General features: G+C 47.3%; 1 protein-coding gene across 1 annotated transcript; it reads left to right on the top strand.

The window, feature by feature from the left end:
• Positions 1-14,376: 14,376 nt before the first annotated feature.
• Positions 14,377-15,482, top strand: C3H16orf82 (chromosome 3 C16orf82 homolog). Its single transcript, XM_028523556.2, is given in 2 exon segments — positions 14,377-14,695; positions 14,698-15,482. Coding segments are annotated over 2 exon segments (747 nt in total). The 3' UTR covers positions 15,126-15,482.
• The last annotated feature ends 1,650 nt before the right edge of the window (positions 15,483-17,132 follow it).

The following is a 17,132-nucleotide window of genomic DNA, read 5'->3' as shown; positions in this document are numbered from 1 at the left end:
TCACAGGAGGCAGAAGCAACACTGGATCAGGAATCTGTCTGACTGACATCTGCCACTGCTTTCCAAAGCCCTTCTGGGTTTGGTTCTCAGATGACAAGTGGAGCCACCCACCCCTCTCGGCAACCCCTTGCCTTCCCTGTATTTGTAGGGAGCCTGTTGACATGTGTGTCTTAAACACCAGGGCTCCCGGTGCAGTGCAGTTCACCAGGCCAGCTCACTCACTCATTAATTTGCTTTCCACATTTCCAAACAGAAAGCGGCCGTTCCAGGCAAAGCAAATCAATAATACGCTCCGTGATTCATCTTCATTCGAACCACATCCTCGCGCTGTCCCCGGTGCTTTTCACGAGGCCTCCTCCTTAATGGGTTCCTGGACGCTGACAGATAGGCTTCTCCTCCGAGGCAGCCACACCGTGTCCACAGATTAACTCATTAATATCTGCACTGGTCATTTTTACGAGCCTCTCTCACCCCAAACTCCTTTCCACGCTTGTGTTAGGTACACTTTGTGATGCAGGCAGACACGGTAAAGATGAAATGGTCACTTCTGACATTTCATTGGCTGCAAGCTTGGAAATATTGATTTTTTTCTGCTTTCCTATAATCAACTATCATGCCTAGAGTTGCAGAAATTATTGAGAAGGGGGCTGAATATAGACTTGCTGATTCCACCCACTCCATTTCCCAGAGGGTTTTCTTATTTTCCTAGAAAGGGAAAAACGGTGGTTTCCTGAAACCCATTTTTTAGTTCATCTTAAGTGGAGCCCTTATTATTTGCCATCCACTAAGGATTATACAAGTGACACTCACTGAGGCCTCCCTGCAACAAAGAGTGGAAATTACCATTAGCTCTTTTGCTGAGGAAACTGATGTCCTAGGATTTCCCCCAGATTATATGGAACTTGAACTCAGGTGTGACTAACTTGAGACCATGCTCTTGACTACCACCTGCCCTGTCCTGCTGCCCTCATTAGCTCCAAGGAGTGGCACAGATAGAAAGATAACAGATGTTAGCTGTTATGGGCAGAATGTAGTGTTCCTCCAAACCCTATATGTTGAAGCCCTAGACCCTAATGTAATGGTAATGGGAAGTGGGCCTTTGTGGGATATTTGGTTTAGATGAGGTCATGAAGGCAGGGCCCCCATGATGGGATTAGTGTCTTATAAGAGGAGGAGGAGACTTGAGGACTCTCTCTCTCTCTGTCTCTCTCTCTCTCTCTCTCTCTGTCTCTCTCTCTCTCTCTCTGGCACCTGATCTTGGACTACCAAGCTTCCACAACTGTGAGAAACAAATATCAGCTGTATAAGAATCCAGTTTCTGATATTTTGTTACAGCATCCAAGCAGACTAAGATATGAGAAGTATCATGTATTTTAGGGCAGGACTGCATGTCAGCACTGGCAGGCCTGGATGAGCAAGGAAAGACACTGGAAACCAGAGCACAGTGGCACTGGCACACACTTAACACCACCTTTCCCCACAGGTAATTCCACAGACCTGAACTTTCCTACCCTTCAAAGCAGGAGAGAATCACATATAAGTTCCAGGAGGTTTAACTTTATTTCTCAAGCAGCAGATAGTAAATATTTAAGATTTAGTGGGCCATACAATCTCTGTCTCAACTACTCAATTCTGCCAACACAGCACAAAAGTGGACATAGACAAAAGGTGGATGTATGAGCATTGCTAAATTCCAGTAAAATTCTGTATATAAACACAGGTCATGGGCCTTATGCTCCTGCCCTGGAGGATGGGGTTTTAAGAGCAAGTGCTTGTGATTCTGGGCTAGTGATGCTGGCCTATCCTGCAGCACTCAATGTAGGTGTGGAAATGTCAGCAGAGGGAGTGGAGAAGCAAAGTTTATATCAACATGGCCAATGAAATTCAAAACCTCTGTAATAGTAGAATATAAGCCTAATAATAATAAAAGTAAAAGCAAAAATTTGTACAGTAGTCTCCAAGGCACTCATCATAGTCTTCCCATACCCGACACACTGCCTCTCTCATTTCATCTCCTGCTGCTCCTCTCCCTACACCCTGCCCTCAGCCATACTGGTCTCCCTGCTCTTCCTCAAATGTCCAAACTTCCTCTTACCTCAGGGTCTTTGTGCCTGCTGTTTTCTCTGCCTGGCCCATACATTCCACTGGGCTAAAATGATGAGACCACGAGGAACACAAACTGTCCCCGCTGAGGCCATCCTAGACCAGCTGGCCCCTGGCCCATCTAACAGCCAACCATGATTGAGTCCAGTTAAGACCAGCCAGGCCTGGTCCAAATCAGCAGAACAAGCCAACTAAACTGTAGACTCAAGAAATAATAAATCTTAGTGGTTTTGAGTCCCTTCATTTTTGGTGCTATTTCTTAAATGGCCATAACTGACTGATACAGGAGGCTGTGCCAACTTGCTGTGAGACTCTAATAAAAACATTTACTTTCTCTGGTCTCCAATTTCCTCATTAGGAAAATAAAAGAATTATAAAGAGTTCATGCCTTCCTTTGCCTGACGTTACAGCAATGTTCAACACTATTGCTCATTGCTTTTCCTAAAACATTCTTCCCTTAGCTGCTGTGGCACCACAGCCACATGGTTCTCCAGCTACTCTCTGTTCCTTCCACAGGGTCATCCCCCAGTACCTGGCAGTGACATAGTGAAGTTACTAATGACCTAGAGCTAGGCCCTCATCTCCCCTCACTATAAAGCCCCCCCGTGGCTTCAATTGCCATCTCTGTGCCTCACTGGCCACTTCTTTCCTCTCAGTTAGTCAGTAAGGGGGAATGGCTGGTCATGTTTGGCTTAAACAACTCATGCATGGTCCAGGAGCTGGGCTTGGACAAGAAACCCAACCTGAACACATTGATTCTCCAAAAGTGGGGTTGTGACACTGAAGAAAAAGGAAGGAATGACTCTCAGGTGGGCAACTGACCATGATCACCACACCAAAAATGAGATGTCATCCTTAACCTGTCCCTCTCCCTGTAACCAGACCTTACCCCACACCTAATTCATTACTGAGCTTTGTGTATTTTACTTCCTCAATATCCCTTAAATCCATTCTCTTCTTTTTTGGTCCATGTCCAGCATCCTATTCCAAACAATTTCATCCCTTCCCTGGATGAAGGCATCAACTTCTCAACCACCCCCTTTTAACCTGTGTTGACTCCCATAGTTCCTCCTTTATCCAACAAACACAAACTGACAAAGTCATCTTCCTACTACAACCCTGACTTCCTATTGCTCCTATGATAACGATAAGGCCCTGTGTGGACTGACCCTTACTAACAGCTCCTTCACGCTGCTGCTCTTGCCTCCCTGCAAACACACTGCTCCGTCAGATTCCCTCCAAATGCCATTCCTTCTTCCTAGAGTACTCTTGTTTTCACTTTCACCCACCTAACTCCTTTGCATTCTGTAGATATCAGCTCAAACATCACTTCCACAGGTAAGCTTTCCTTGATCTCCCGACTAGGTTAAGTGCCCCTATGACACTCTTATAGCCCTATGTAACTTCACTTCATGAACACGTACCATATTGCCATCTTAAAGTAATATAATTCTTTGAGCAAGAACAAAGAGCAGAGACATGACACTCTATCAAACTTCTTTTCCAAAATAATCCTGGATTCAGGTTCAGTTATCCTCAGAGGTAAATAATAATAGGAGGAGGAGGAGGAGGAAGAAGAAGAAGAAGAAGAAGAAGAAGAAGAAGAAGAAGAAGGAGGAGAGGAGGAGGATGAAGAAGAAGAAGAAGAAGAAGAAGAAGAAGAAGAAGGAGAGGAGGAGGAGGAGGAGGAGGAAACTTGCTTAAAACTCACAGTGAAAAAACACTGAGCAGAGATCTGAACCTAAGTAGACTGGATTTCAGAGTCTGAACTCACTCCTTTCATCAGTAGTTTTCTAACTAGATTCCATGTAACTCTGAGGTTCAGCAGACATGAAGCCTCATGGAATAAGAAAAAGCTAAGCAGAGTCATAGTGCTACACTTTTTGCCCATCTTTTTACCTACATGTGTTTCTCTCACACCTCAAAGTATAGGTCCTTATTTTTTCTCCTATCCACAGCCTTTACTTTGAACTATGCATCTCAAAAATCTTGAACTTGACTTCCAACCTGTTCTTGATTCCCTGGTTCCTAATCTCCTGTTTCCTATCCAATGGCCACCTGCTTACCCCTTGGATTTAAGACTCTTGCTACCACATTTTCAGCTCTGTCCTCTAACTTCCAGCCAGACTCACCAGTTAGATAATGCCTCTTCAGACTGACCTGTTTTTCTGACTGATATAGCTCCTTCTTAGGCCAGGACCTGAATGATTGACACACATCCTTGGTTCACCTTACCCTGTGAGTGGGACTGGAGTACATGGTGACTTTGAATAATCATTCATAATTTTGGCAGTTGAGTTAGTCTTCCTCTCCAACCCCAAGTCCTTGTGGATGTTCAGTGTAAATGAACAAGTTCACATCATTACCTCCCTGACCCTTAACTTCCCATCTCCAATGGAACTCACTTTCTATTCACTTCCAACTACTCACACCCATGACCATAACATGTTCAACTTCTGCTTGAACTCGAATTCCAGCCTCTTACCTATCTTGTCAACCAAACCCTTCTTTTACATTCTTATTCACAACCCCTTTCATATCTTCTGGAATAACCCTCCATTAGTTATCTCCACTTAGTGGTATCTTCAACCTCTCCCTGTCACTCGTTCTCAGCATTCAACCACAAATTCTTTTCAGTCTGTAAAACTAAAACTAAAACTAAATCACTTCTGTAGCAGATGCTCTCAGTGTCCATCCATATCACCTCAGTTTTTACCATAGGAATTACTTCAATCCAACTTCCAGCTGCCACCACCTTTGTCTCTTTGCCTGAGGACTTCATCTGGCTGCCAAAGCCTACTATCCCCATGCACCTGGCAAGCCAAAAGTGCCTGGGAATTAATGCTTCCCCAACCCTCCAGGAACAACCCTCAACCAATGACCAGTAGGAGTTGGTGGATGAATACCCCAGCTTCCTTGACCCTGGGGAAAATCTGAGCTGCAGGCTCTATGCTGTCTTCCAGAGCTACCCAGTGAGATTAAGCTCCATTTTCCCCCTGTGATTACTTGCTTGCTGGCACACCCTTTATTGATTTCCTTATATTTTTATGCTTCATTTCTACATTCCCCTACTGGTGTTTCCTGTGATCGCCTCCAAAATAAACTACTTGCACTCAGTCATGTTGCATGTCTGTTCAATCCAACATCTCCCCTGGCACTGCACATCCCTTGCTTCCCTTTCTTGGACCAGCACATATACCTACACCCAATTATCTTCCATACACTCTGCAGTCTGGTATCTACACCCAGAGTCTCAAGTGTTTCTTCAAAATGTGTAGAATCTTCTATTTTATTTGGCCTCTGCACAACTTCCAACATGCTGCCACTGTCTTCTGAGAACTCTCCTTCCTTGGCTTCATGATATTACTGTCCCTCTGCTTTTCCTCCAACTTGCCTGCTATTCATCGTCAAGGTCTTTCTCAGTTCTTTGGAACTCCAATTGCCCTTTCACTGTGGAGATTCCTACAGATTTTACCACCCTTGGTCTTCTCCTCCTCTTACTCGGAGGTTACATGCTCTCCATGCATGCCACCTTCCAGTTAGGAAACACAGTTGACTTCGCAATGACTCTGCCCACACAGAATACAATTCCCAGTGTCAGATCTCAACTTCAGCTGCCAACCAAAGCCCCCCAACATGTCCTAAGCCCAAATCATTCTCTCCAAATATGCCATTCTGATTAATGACACAACCAACTACCCAGTCACTCTAGCCACCTGGAGTCTTCTTAAATTGCTTCCCCCACTTTGCCCAGGGTGCACAATTCAGCACCCAATCTTGTCAGTTCAGCCTACTGAATATCTCTCTCCACCCCACAACCATGTCCTAGACCCAGGCCATCTTTGTCTCTCACCCAGATTGCTGCAACAACATTCTTTACCAATTTCTCTGGCTCCAGTGACTGCAATCCACCCCATCTTCTGCACTGCTGGCAGGGTGATTCTTTCTGAAGCATAAATATGAGCTCCTACTACCTCTGCCTAAATCCCCAGTGACCTCACCACCCTCAAGGGAGCTTCAAATCCCTTAACACGTTTCCAAGACCCTTCATAATCTGGTCCTTGCCTACCTTTCCAGCCTCACCTCTCACCACTTTGCATGTTTTAGCCAGTAGCTCACCACCCTGCTTGAACATGAGCATTACCTGGAGAGTTTTTTAGAAAATACCAGTGCCTTGACAACACCCCCAGAAAGTGTGACTGATATGGTCAGGAAAGAAGGGCAGGCATTGGCATGGTTTTAACATGCGGCCAGAGCCAAAAGGCACTGTCCTAACCAAACCTAACGGCTTAGAGTTCTGCCCACCTCTCCAAAGTTCCTCCAGGCTCCTGTGCCCACCTATCCCCACTCTTGCAACACCTTCCTCTCTCCTTGCTTCACATGGATGACACCACTTATCCCTTAAACCTTAACTCCTTGAAACCTTCCTGACCCCGGCTTCCCAGTCTGGGCTCAGAACTTTCATCTGACTTCCCTCTGCTTAAACCTATCAGACATTTGCACACTAAATATTAACAGTCTGCCCCACCTCAAATAGGTGATGACTGTCATAGGGGGTCTTCACCACTACAACACCAGGGCTGAGCACAGTTGTCCCTTCCTTGATGATTCAATACATTTGTGGAATGAATGAATGAATGAATGATCCCCATTACCTTTTGGTCATAAAGATAGGAGTTTTATTGTCTTTCCTCTGCTCCCTCCTTCTCCCTTAGTTCATTGCCAGTGCACATAATAGGGGCTCAATAAATGTTTGTTGAGTTAATTAATATAAGATATGAAATGCAAGCACTCACCCCACCTTCACTTTTAGAGAAGAGCTCTGGGGAGAAGAGACAAATCAACTTGAACTTTCTACAATTTTGCCAAAATGGAATTTGCCAAAGACGTCCTGAAAAATGGATTTAATTAGGCCTATTAATAGGGGATTCATTGGTGGCTAAGATTTAAAGCTAGGGCTGAAAGTGGTATTGATAATTTTACCATTTCAAATTGTATAGGAGGTTATTTCTCACTCCCACCTTAATTATAAGAATGCATCTCGATGAAACCTCAGCTTTGAAGGGAAATAAAGACAAGGGTAGATGCACTGACTGATATTTCACTGAAATGGGGTATCCCAGGTATCACAGCAGAACTTGAGTGGCTCAGCCCAGGTACTCATCACGAGAGGAGGGGACAGTGGCACTGCACATCCAGATCTCATTACACTAACAACTGTCTGTACAACTGGATGTGGCTTTTAACTGCAAGAAACATCCAGGCAAGGAAAATGATACTACAGTACCTAATAACAAAATGAAATTCTGTGTGGGCTTTCAGAGCCCCAGAATTTCTTGCATTCCATTTTTTCATTAGCCACTTTTAGAGACCTGAGTTCTAATAGGTTCCACAGTCAGACCCTGGAAGGGGCACACCCTTACCCCTCAGCTCCCATTTATGAAAATACACAGCTGTCCCCAAACTACAGAGTCAAGTAAAAGAAGCTTCGGATACCAGGAGCCAGGAATACCACTGGAAGATGGTTTTATCTCTGGGGACTCAGGAAATGATGGGGCATCATTCCTTCTACAAATTCATCTTGGGCAGAGCTGGGACAGGATGAGACAAGTGAGACATTAACTTCAGAGGGAAAACTCAGAGCACAAAAAAAAAACTCAGGACACAAGATGATTGATATTTACTACAACATTATTTAAAATTAATGCAAAAATACCTATGATGAAGAAAATATCAATGTTTTATCTAAGGACAGGATCTAAGCCTGCCCTTATATGGCCTGCTCACTCGCCTGACCCCAGTCCCAGCCCTGGTTCTAAGCACTGGGATACAGATTAAACTGGCCAAAACCCCTCCTTTCCACACATGCTTTAGCAGGTCAGAGACAAAAAATGAACAAAATAACCAAGTCTAATACACAGAGCTAGTGAAGGCTGTAATGGAGAGAAATAAAGCAGAGAAAGGGGCAATTCCATAAGAAATGTCTCAAACTCCTCCCCAGCCCAGACTTTCTACTATCTGGTGTAACAGAAAGAACAGGGACTCCTGGGGTCCGAGGGACAGATCCCAGCCCCACCACTCACTTGCACAAGGCCTTTGAGCCAGTCACCTGCCTCCCAGGCTTCACTCTCACACCCTGTCACCTGAGGAATGAAAAAGTGAAAGTTTATAGTAACAAAGACAACATTTGGGAGCAACACCTATGCTCTGAGCCCTGTGCTGAGCTCATTACACCCACTGCCTCATTTAACCCTCACTCCATTCAGTGACGGTGGGTGTTTAAATTGTATGGGAAGCTGACCCTTCATGTTGAGCCACTGGTCTCTGCGAGAGTGAGGTTTGCAGGCTCTTCAGGCCTAAATCCCAGCCCCAATGCTCTGCACCTCAGACTGAGGTGGGCCTGCACCCCAGTGACCTTGAGCAAGTCTCTGGGCCTTTCTGAGCCTTGTTGTTCTCATCTGCAAAATGGGGACAACAAGGCATCTCCCTCCTCCCAGGACCAATGAAGCCAAGCATCAGGCATCCGGTGGGCCCCATAAATGTGGGCACCCCTCCTCTCAGGCTCATACGTGGTGGCAGCACCAGTCTCCAAGGTAAGGGGCAGAATCCACTGATGAGGTTCAGACACAACCATTCCCCATTTCCCTGACAGCCTGTTTCATGGATCACAGAGACCAAAGTCCAGCTGCTTATTCAACAGAGGAAAGAACAAATTCATTTTCATTCCTTAATGCCCAATGTGACCTATTCTCTGTTGATCGCTCCTCTCTGAGGCTGCAGCCCTTCCTGCAGACTTTCAATTTGGCCAGAGAGAGAAAATGGGTAGTAATGACAGAATGTCCTGCCCAGAGGATGCTGGGAGCCAAAGGACTGCGGGGCCAGTAATAAGTCCAAATGAAAGATATTATGTCACCTCGTTTGAATTAAACAGATGAACTACAGTCCTAGGCCATTAAAAATGAGCCAACCTGCTGGACAGCTTCCAAGTGCTCAGCACTTAGCACCCCAGTAAGGTGCTCGGCTCCAACAGGATTTTATATCCTCATTTTCTGCCAATAATTTCTCTTCTCTATGAATGTGAAGGAATTATTTGATGAAAAGGCCATGCACCCTTCAGCAGTGGTGCAACTCAGGGCCAGCCCAGCCCTCTCTGGCCAGCCCAGGCTCATGCTAATTCTATGCTAACTGAAAAGCACCAGGGAGCCACATGGCAGGCAGCCAGAGCCAGTCTTCACACTGTGTGACAATTAGCTGCCCCTGGCAATGTTTTCTCCTCTGAGAATTCTGAGGAGCTCCCCACCTGCACCACAAAAGCCCAAGGAGAGAGGCAGGTTGACAGAGTTTCCTCCCTTTACAAATGGGGAAAGTAAGGCTGCAGAGTCTAGGACACTTGGGGTCATACAGCTTCATCCAGCAGACATGCCTGCTTGGGAAGGTCGCTGGGCCCTGCTTCCCCATTCCACTGTGCTCCCACTCCCTATCTCTCTGAGCATCCAGCTCCTGCACATGTTCTGCCCTTGCCCTCTTCGGTGACACAAGTGGCTTCTCCCTCCAGCTCTGCCACCCACTCGCTGCCTGGCCCAGGCAATGTTTCCCATCTCTGAGAACCTCTGTCCCCATTTGCAAACCTGTCAATCCTGGGTGCCTCCTCAGAGTCAGAAGACCAGGGAGGAACCCCAGCTCTGCACCTTACAAGCCTAGAAGCTTTAGGAAGTCTCTTTCCACTCGCTGAGCCTCAGTTTTCTCATCTGTAATTTGGGACTTAATAACAAGGGCTATTCTGCAAAGGCTCCTCTGCCCTGACGTGTATCCCAGCAACAGAATTCCATCCAACATGCATTTATCATCCTTCTGGCTTGAGAACGCAGTGCCCAGGGAAGATGTAACTACTCTCTCATTTAATCCATCCATTTAAAAATGAACACATCTTGTTTTCCTTATACTGATGATAAAGAGACTTTATATCCAAACAGAATAATAGTAATTAAGCCTACTTAACTTTCCATGTGTCAGTCCTAGCTCTGAGTGCTTTGCATTTATTTATTCATTCAGTCCAAGCACTGGACTCAGCAGTGGCCTAAACACATACTCCTTGACCTCAAGGAGTGCCACAGCAGGCATCTATGAGACTAATTCTCAGGTGAGGACACAGGATCAGAAGGGTTTGCATCACTTGCCTAGCTATACAGCTGGTCGGAGGCAGGCCTGGGTCTCATGCATGTCTGCCTGATCCAGGTCCACACTACAGAGTCAGGTATCGCTGTGCCCAGGAGCCACCAAGAGGACTTGTGAGTAGTTTAGAACCACAGAATGGGCATGCTGGAGTCTCTGAGCATGGACTCCCATGGCCTCTTGTATAGCTGGATGGTTCTCAAGCTCCAGTGTGCCTAAGAATGTCTGAGGTACCATCTCTTCACAAAACTGCAGGCCTGACATACAAAGCAGGTTTTCAGGAGTCATGCTGACTATGCAAGACTTGCATCAGGTTAGGATGAAAACCTCATCCCAGCTTGCTTAGCACTGCTCTGTTATAAAATGAAAGTCTCAGATCTCAGAAAACTCTTCAGTCAAACACTGAACTGAGACATTAATTGTCAAGCAGTGATGACCGCCCTACATGTTGCAGGGCCATTGGTCTCCCTCTGGTCATTAGACCAGCACTTGTGTCCTGCCTGAGGCTGACCTACAGTCCACCTGCTCAAGCTCCAGTGCCAAATGCACCCAAGTAGGGAGGTGCCCACTGCTTTTGGCCCACGGGAATGCCTCTTGCTACCCCATGGCAAGCCACACCTGGCTGCCCAGTCAGGTGGTTAGGAGCTGGGCTTTGGGGTAGACAGAGGATGCAGTGAGACAGCATGGTACAGTGCCCAACCAACAGTGGGCCCTCCACACACCGTCCCTCTGCCACTCAGCTCTTATGAAGGGAGATCCATGTGCCCACTTAGGTGCATTTGGCTCAGTGGAGCCCTCACCACACTGCCCAGAGAGTAACAGCATGTGCTCAGGGATGCCCTAAAGCAAAAGAATGGCAGTACTGTCCAGATGGGGCCAGATGACAGGGCCTTCTACAAAAAGATAAGGCATCCACCAGAAGATCCCAGGGAGGCTCTCAGATAAGATGTTCTGCCCTTAAAATATACCCACAATCCAACCACTTCTCTGTACCTGCATGGCCCTTCCCTGGTCCAGGCCAGTCCCACTGCTCCCTGAGATTCCTGCACAGCCTCAGCTAGCTCCCACTTATGTCCCTTCCCACTGGTCTCCACACTGCAGCCTCTGGAAACTCCAGTCCCTTTATTTCACTGCTCTGCTGAAAACTCTCCAACAGCTCCCAGCTCACTAGCAGTAAAAACCAAAGCCCTGACCAGGGCCCACCAAGTCCATCCCAACCTCCTCGCAGCCTCCTCTTTGAACTCTTCTCCCTATGCTGCTCCCTCTGACTTCAGGCCAAGGTCTAGCACATGCACATACACATGTACAGACAGACACACATCACATGCACATGCATGCACACACCATCATTCTCTCTCGCTTGGTTCTGATTTATTTTCCTTCTAAAGTTTATTATCCCACCACAATGACATGTTTACATCTCTTTGTCCATCTCTGAGGTAGGAGCTGATACTGCCTGATGTGCAGCAGGTAGGTGTTCAGTCAATATCGGTGGAAGAAAAGAAGGAATCAGAGTCCAGTAAATATTTGTCAAATAAACACATGAAAACCAGAAAAGCACTGCACTGAGTTAGAAGTGACTGTGGTATGTCACACTCAGAATTCATATCTAAATTAGCCAAGGGTTTCCTGCTGAAATATTAAGGATAAATATTGAGGTTGGAGACCTGGGGCTGCTGTGTTGTTTTCTAGAGTGATAGAGCTTTTCCAGTAATAATTTCTCCCATCCTCAAGATGTGAGAAAGCATAGATTTCCCATTAGCAGACATGGATGCTGAGTTCTCAGGGTAGATGTTGGGCAGGAAGGCAGCCCCAAAGCCCACTTCAGAACCCTCCAAGACAAAGCTAAACCAGGGAGGTATGTTGGCAGCATTGGTGCATGTGCTATATTAGTCTGTGTAGACTCTGCTATAGAAACAACCCCCAATCTTGCTGGGTTAGCACAGTTAGTAGTTTATTGCTCACTGACATCACAATGCATTTGGTGGAAGGTGGAGGTTCTTTTCCACAGTCATAGAGAGGCCCTATCTATGGCTCTATCTTCTGTGGAGCCATAGAAGATAGTGTACGTCTTCTGTGTACCAAGGTCCCTGCAGAAAGGGAAGAAAGGTGCACAGGAGATGTTTATGTTCCAGGCCTGAACATCTGACCACATTCCATTGGCCCCACCTAGATGCAAGGAGGTTGGAAAGCTACTCTTCCCATAGGCCCAGGAGACAAATGAGAGGCTTCAGTGAACATGCAGCATTGTCTCTGACACCCAGGGGATAGGCAAACATGGTTTCCAGGACACAGAGAGAATGTGACTGTAACCAGGTTTCTCGTCCATCAAGCTGAGATCCTGCGGGTACTGGACATTCTCATGGAGAAAGAAACACATGAGAGGGAATCTGGTTAAGGCCAGAATGTGTGTTTGGATGGGAGAAGGGTTCTGGAGGCAAACAGCAATAGAGACAGGAAACCAGAGAGGCAGACTCATGTATGGGTGAGAAAAGAGCACCTTGGACAAACCCCTCCCCCATTCTGCCCAGACGTGCCATGAGCTCAGAGGGTGCTGCTCCTTTTGGCCCTTGAGTCCCTCCATCTCTGGAAGAGCCAGGGCACAGAACCAGGACATGGCAGCCATGAGATGTCCCCTTTACCCCAGAAGGACCAGAATTTCTGCATCAAAAGAGATGTCTCTGTGTACAGCAGAGGAGAGCTGAAATGTCCCCACGGAAAGGAATTCATAATACAGATGACAGTGATAATTAGCACTGACAGTGCTTATAACTGCTGAGGGGCTGAGCTGCTTACTCTCCGATGAGTGCCTCCCTTCTCCCTCACCCTGCATCCCAAACACAGCCAGCCCCTTCCATACCTATCACAGTCAGGCTAAGTACCAGGGCCACCCATCTCCCAACTCTAAGGCAAGAGTTACATTGAATCGTTATGCTTCTTGATCTTTTGAGGACCATGAACACCCTGAGAATTTGATGAAAGCTATGACTTCTTCCCTAGGGGGAGGAAAAAGTATATATGTAGCTTATCGAAATTTTTGCATACAATGTCAATGAATTCCCCAAGTCCTTAAAATCTACCCATGAACCCTTCAGGGGTCAATGAATTTCTTCACTCACTCAGTAATTCATTGAATATCTATTACATGTCTGCTAATAAGTGTCCAATGGGGCATTCTCATCTACCACACTTAATCAGCTTGCACAGAGAATTGCCTACAGAAAGGCACAGAAAGCCAAGGCTCCCTGCCCCTCTGCCCCACCCCGCCCCAGCACAGCAGTCTCAGTGCTGGGTGCACACTGGAATCACCAACTTTTTAAGATTCTGATGCCAAAGCCTCACTCCAGACCCATTAACTCCCAACCTCTAGAGGTCAGACCCAAGTTCCCTGGCATCTCCAGTGGGCAGCTAAGGGGGAGCCTCTGCCAAAAAAAAATCCAAATGTGTGTGTTAAAAGCTCCTGAGGTTGTTGTGATGCACAGCCCAGGCCAGCTCATTCATCCACCTCGTGAACACACCTACTGTGTGGCAGGCACTATGCTGGACATCATGTTTTGCACCAGGGGGCAGGGAGGAGAATAAGAAATCATAATCCCTCCCTCATAGAGTTGACCTTCTAGCGAAGGGAACCAGCAATAAGTAAACAATCCATAAAAATAACTGCAAATTGTAATCAATGCCACAAGGCCCACAGAAAGGGAGTGACATAAGGAATAATAGAAGGACCTTCTTGGGGAGGCCTGGGAAGGCCTGAGGTTCTCCTAAGGGACACTTGAGCTGATGCGTGAAGGGCGAGGGGAGAGCATTCCAGGTGGTGAAAACTGCTGCAAAAGAGCCCTGCTGGAGGGAAGAGCTCAGAATAAGAAAGCAGCCAGTGAGGCTGGGTGTGGAGGTTAGGAAGAGATTAGATGTGACCTGGGTCCAGGCAGGGCCATGTAGATCTGACAGGGATTTAGGTTAAGCTCCTGACTGTGATATTTATTCTCTGCAGTTCTTACAGCCACCTTGGCAAGGAGGAGGAGGCTCAGAAGATGAAGTGATGTCCAAAAGAAATACAGCTCAGAAGGGGCTTGGATGGGATCCCTGCCCAGGTCTCCTGACATGACCAAGCAGAAGCTACATGCCCCTCAGAATCTGATTCTCACTGCACCTGGCCATGAACGGTTTTTCTGCCCAACTCCAGTCCCAGCCACTAGTGTGACTAGTCAGGACAACATTGTTCCCTCAACTCTCACACTGCCCACCTCACAAGCCCCATCACTATGGGAACCAGGCCAGCCAATCAGAGCACTCTGTTTTGAAAAGAAGCTTTATAAATTGAGCATCCTTTCCCTAGACAAGCACACCCAATGTCCAGAGGTCTCCCAGGGCACTTTCCTTCTGGATAAGCCACTTCAGTTGCCCCCCCACTTTCCACCAGGATAGAGAAGGAGACTTGTGCCTGGAATGCTCAGGGCCAAGATGCAAGCCTACAGTCACCCTGCTTAGAGAACCAGTCACCCCTGCAGCCACACCATGACACCAGAGCGCTTCAAGAGCCCCTGAGAGTTTCCAGCAGTAACCTGGAAAATGCCCGGAGCAGTGAGAGCAGTGTGAGGAGCACTCGACACTGCAGCCTGGAGAAGAGCAGTGACATCAGCCAGCTGAGCAGCGGGTACGCAGGGGATGAGGAGAACAGTGAGGTCAGCCTTGTAGGCAGTAGTCGAATCGTGAGGTTAAAAAGAAGACTCAGAACCCAAGTGGGCAACACCCCAACTGGCCAGCTGTGCACTACCTACTGTCCTAACCAGGTGAAGAGCCAAGCGGCCAGCCGGGCCAACAGCACCCAGCAGACTGGAGGGGAAAAGTGAGACCAGCCTGCCTGGCAGCACCATCAACAGCAGGACCAGCAGCCTGGCCAGCCTCAGTTTCATCAGCCCAGGCAGCAGCTTTCTGACCTACCAGGTGAGCAGTGGGCTGTTCAGTCCCATGAGCAGCCTTCCCTCTAGCCAAGCCAGCAGTTGCCAGAGCATCAGGGTGGACAGCAATGTGCAATGTGGGCTGCAAAGCAATACCAGTCTCCAGGAGGACAAGGCTGGGGACAATGTGAAAGTCAGCGACCAGGTCACCGAGGAGAAGCAGCCTACCCAGAGGCATGCACCTTCATGAAAAGGTCCTCAAAAAATGCAGATGTGAAGACCCAGCACAACCCAGACTTCACCCAGAGTGGTTTTGCCAAAAGAAGCAGGAAGACCTTTAGAAAGTTCACAGTGACTATGTCAAAACCATCAATGAAAATAACTCCATCTGTGTCAACAGCAATCAGCAAGAAGGTCATATATAGCAAGAACTATCGATAGCGAGTGCTACCTACCCTGAATCAGCAGTCTCTGAGGAGACCATCTACAGTGACAACCATTGTTATAAAAAGTGGCTGGGTCAAGATCCATCAGTACTGGGTCCACCTGTGTCAGAACCACTAGAGTGGTAATAACATCAGTCCTGTAAATACCACTGACAAGCCATCCCTAACAGCATCCATTAAGGACAAAACCATCCCCTGGGTCAAAACTCATTAGTAGGAACAAGCATTATCAATGGCAAGTGCCAACTCTATTAAGAACCATCTGAAGTTAGTGATGACACCATCCTAAGTAACGAATACCATCTACAACCAGCACCAACCGCAGTGAGCTCAGAAGAAACAGCCACCAACCCCTGGATGTGACAAGAGGAGGCATGTCCCTGAGAGGCTCAGTCCTATCCACCCTCTGTGACATGCAATGCCCACAGGAGCCAGCAGGATCTAAAGAGGATATGACTGTACCAAGGGAGCCACATCCCTGGGGAACGTCAGCCAAGTTGCTTTACACCGTTATTTTGAGCACTGTTTCTGGCAGCTTTGGCCCAGAATCTCCTCAGGAGCAAATGTTCCCTGGTGCCCCATTTGTGTCTCTATGTGGACCTCAGAGGAGGCAGAGAGACAGAAAAGGAGTCCAGAAATCATCTTGTGTTGAGGTGGTTGGAACAGTACCTCCTATGGCAGGCAATGTCATGACAAATGCTCAGGGGTGACAGAGACCAACCCAGCTGAGAAGGCTGCAATGGGACAGCTCTGGGCCATTTAGTGAGCATACTCCATCTCTGCCCCCTCCCTCTCAGAACAATAGCACCCTTCCTGGGGCTAACCACACAGACCTCAGGGGAGTGAGTGTGTCTGCAGAGCAGCAGAGGCCAGAACGGTCATGAAGACATCTACCAAGTACCTGAAGCAAAGCTGAGGCAACACTGAAGACAATAAATGTGTCTGGAGAGGTTGTAAGTGTGTAAATCTGTGTGCATGTGCCCCACTGAGGTTACATGCACAGCCAGAGAGACAGTAAAAACCCATGAATAGAGTGGGGCTTAGCTGCCAGCTCTGCTGCTTCTAAGCTGGTGATCTGGTAACATCCTTAAACTTGCCAAGTCTCAGTTTCCTCACCAGGAAAATGGAAACTATAATACATTTGTATAGATAGATAGGAGAGTCATGTGAATTTCATGAAAACACATTTGAAGTCCCTAGCAAGCAGTGGGCACTAAATGTTGCCTTCCCTTTCCTCACTCATCTGTAAAATGGGCACATGTTCTCTGCCTTGCTCCACTCACAGGCACAGAAAGGCCAGTGACTGAATATGGAGAAAGTGCTTTTCACACACAAAAAGGAGATGGAACCACAGCATCTGCTTAGCAGTCACAATGGTTCAGCAGATGACTTTTATGGGTTCAAAGGGGGAAGAGTGGTTCCAGATTGATGTGCCCCCTTTGAGTATATTCTCCCCCACCTTCCTCTGGCCAAATTTGCTCAGCAGGTCCTGAGCACCCACAAGCTGGGCAGA

Source organism: Phyllostomus discolor, chromosome 3, assembly GCF_004126475.2.
Source record: "Phyllostomus discolor isolate MPI-MPIP mPhyDis1 chromosome 3, mPhyDis1.pri.v3, whole genome shotgun sequence".
NCBI classification, from domain to species: Eukaryota; Metazoa; Chordata; class Mammalia; order Chiroptera; family Phyllostomidae; genus Phyllostomus; species Phyllostomus discolor.
Note: the sequence above shows the minus strand (reverse complement) of the source record. Positions and strands in the feature narration are given on the sequence as shown.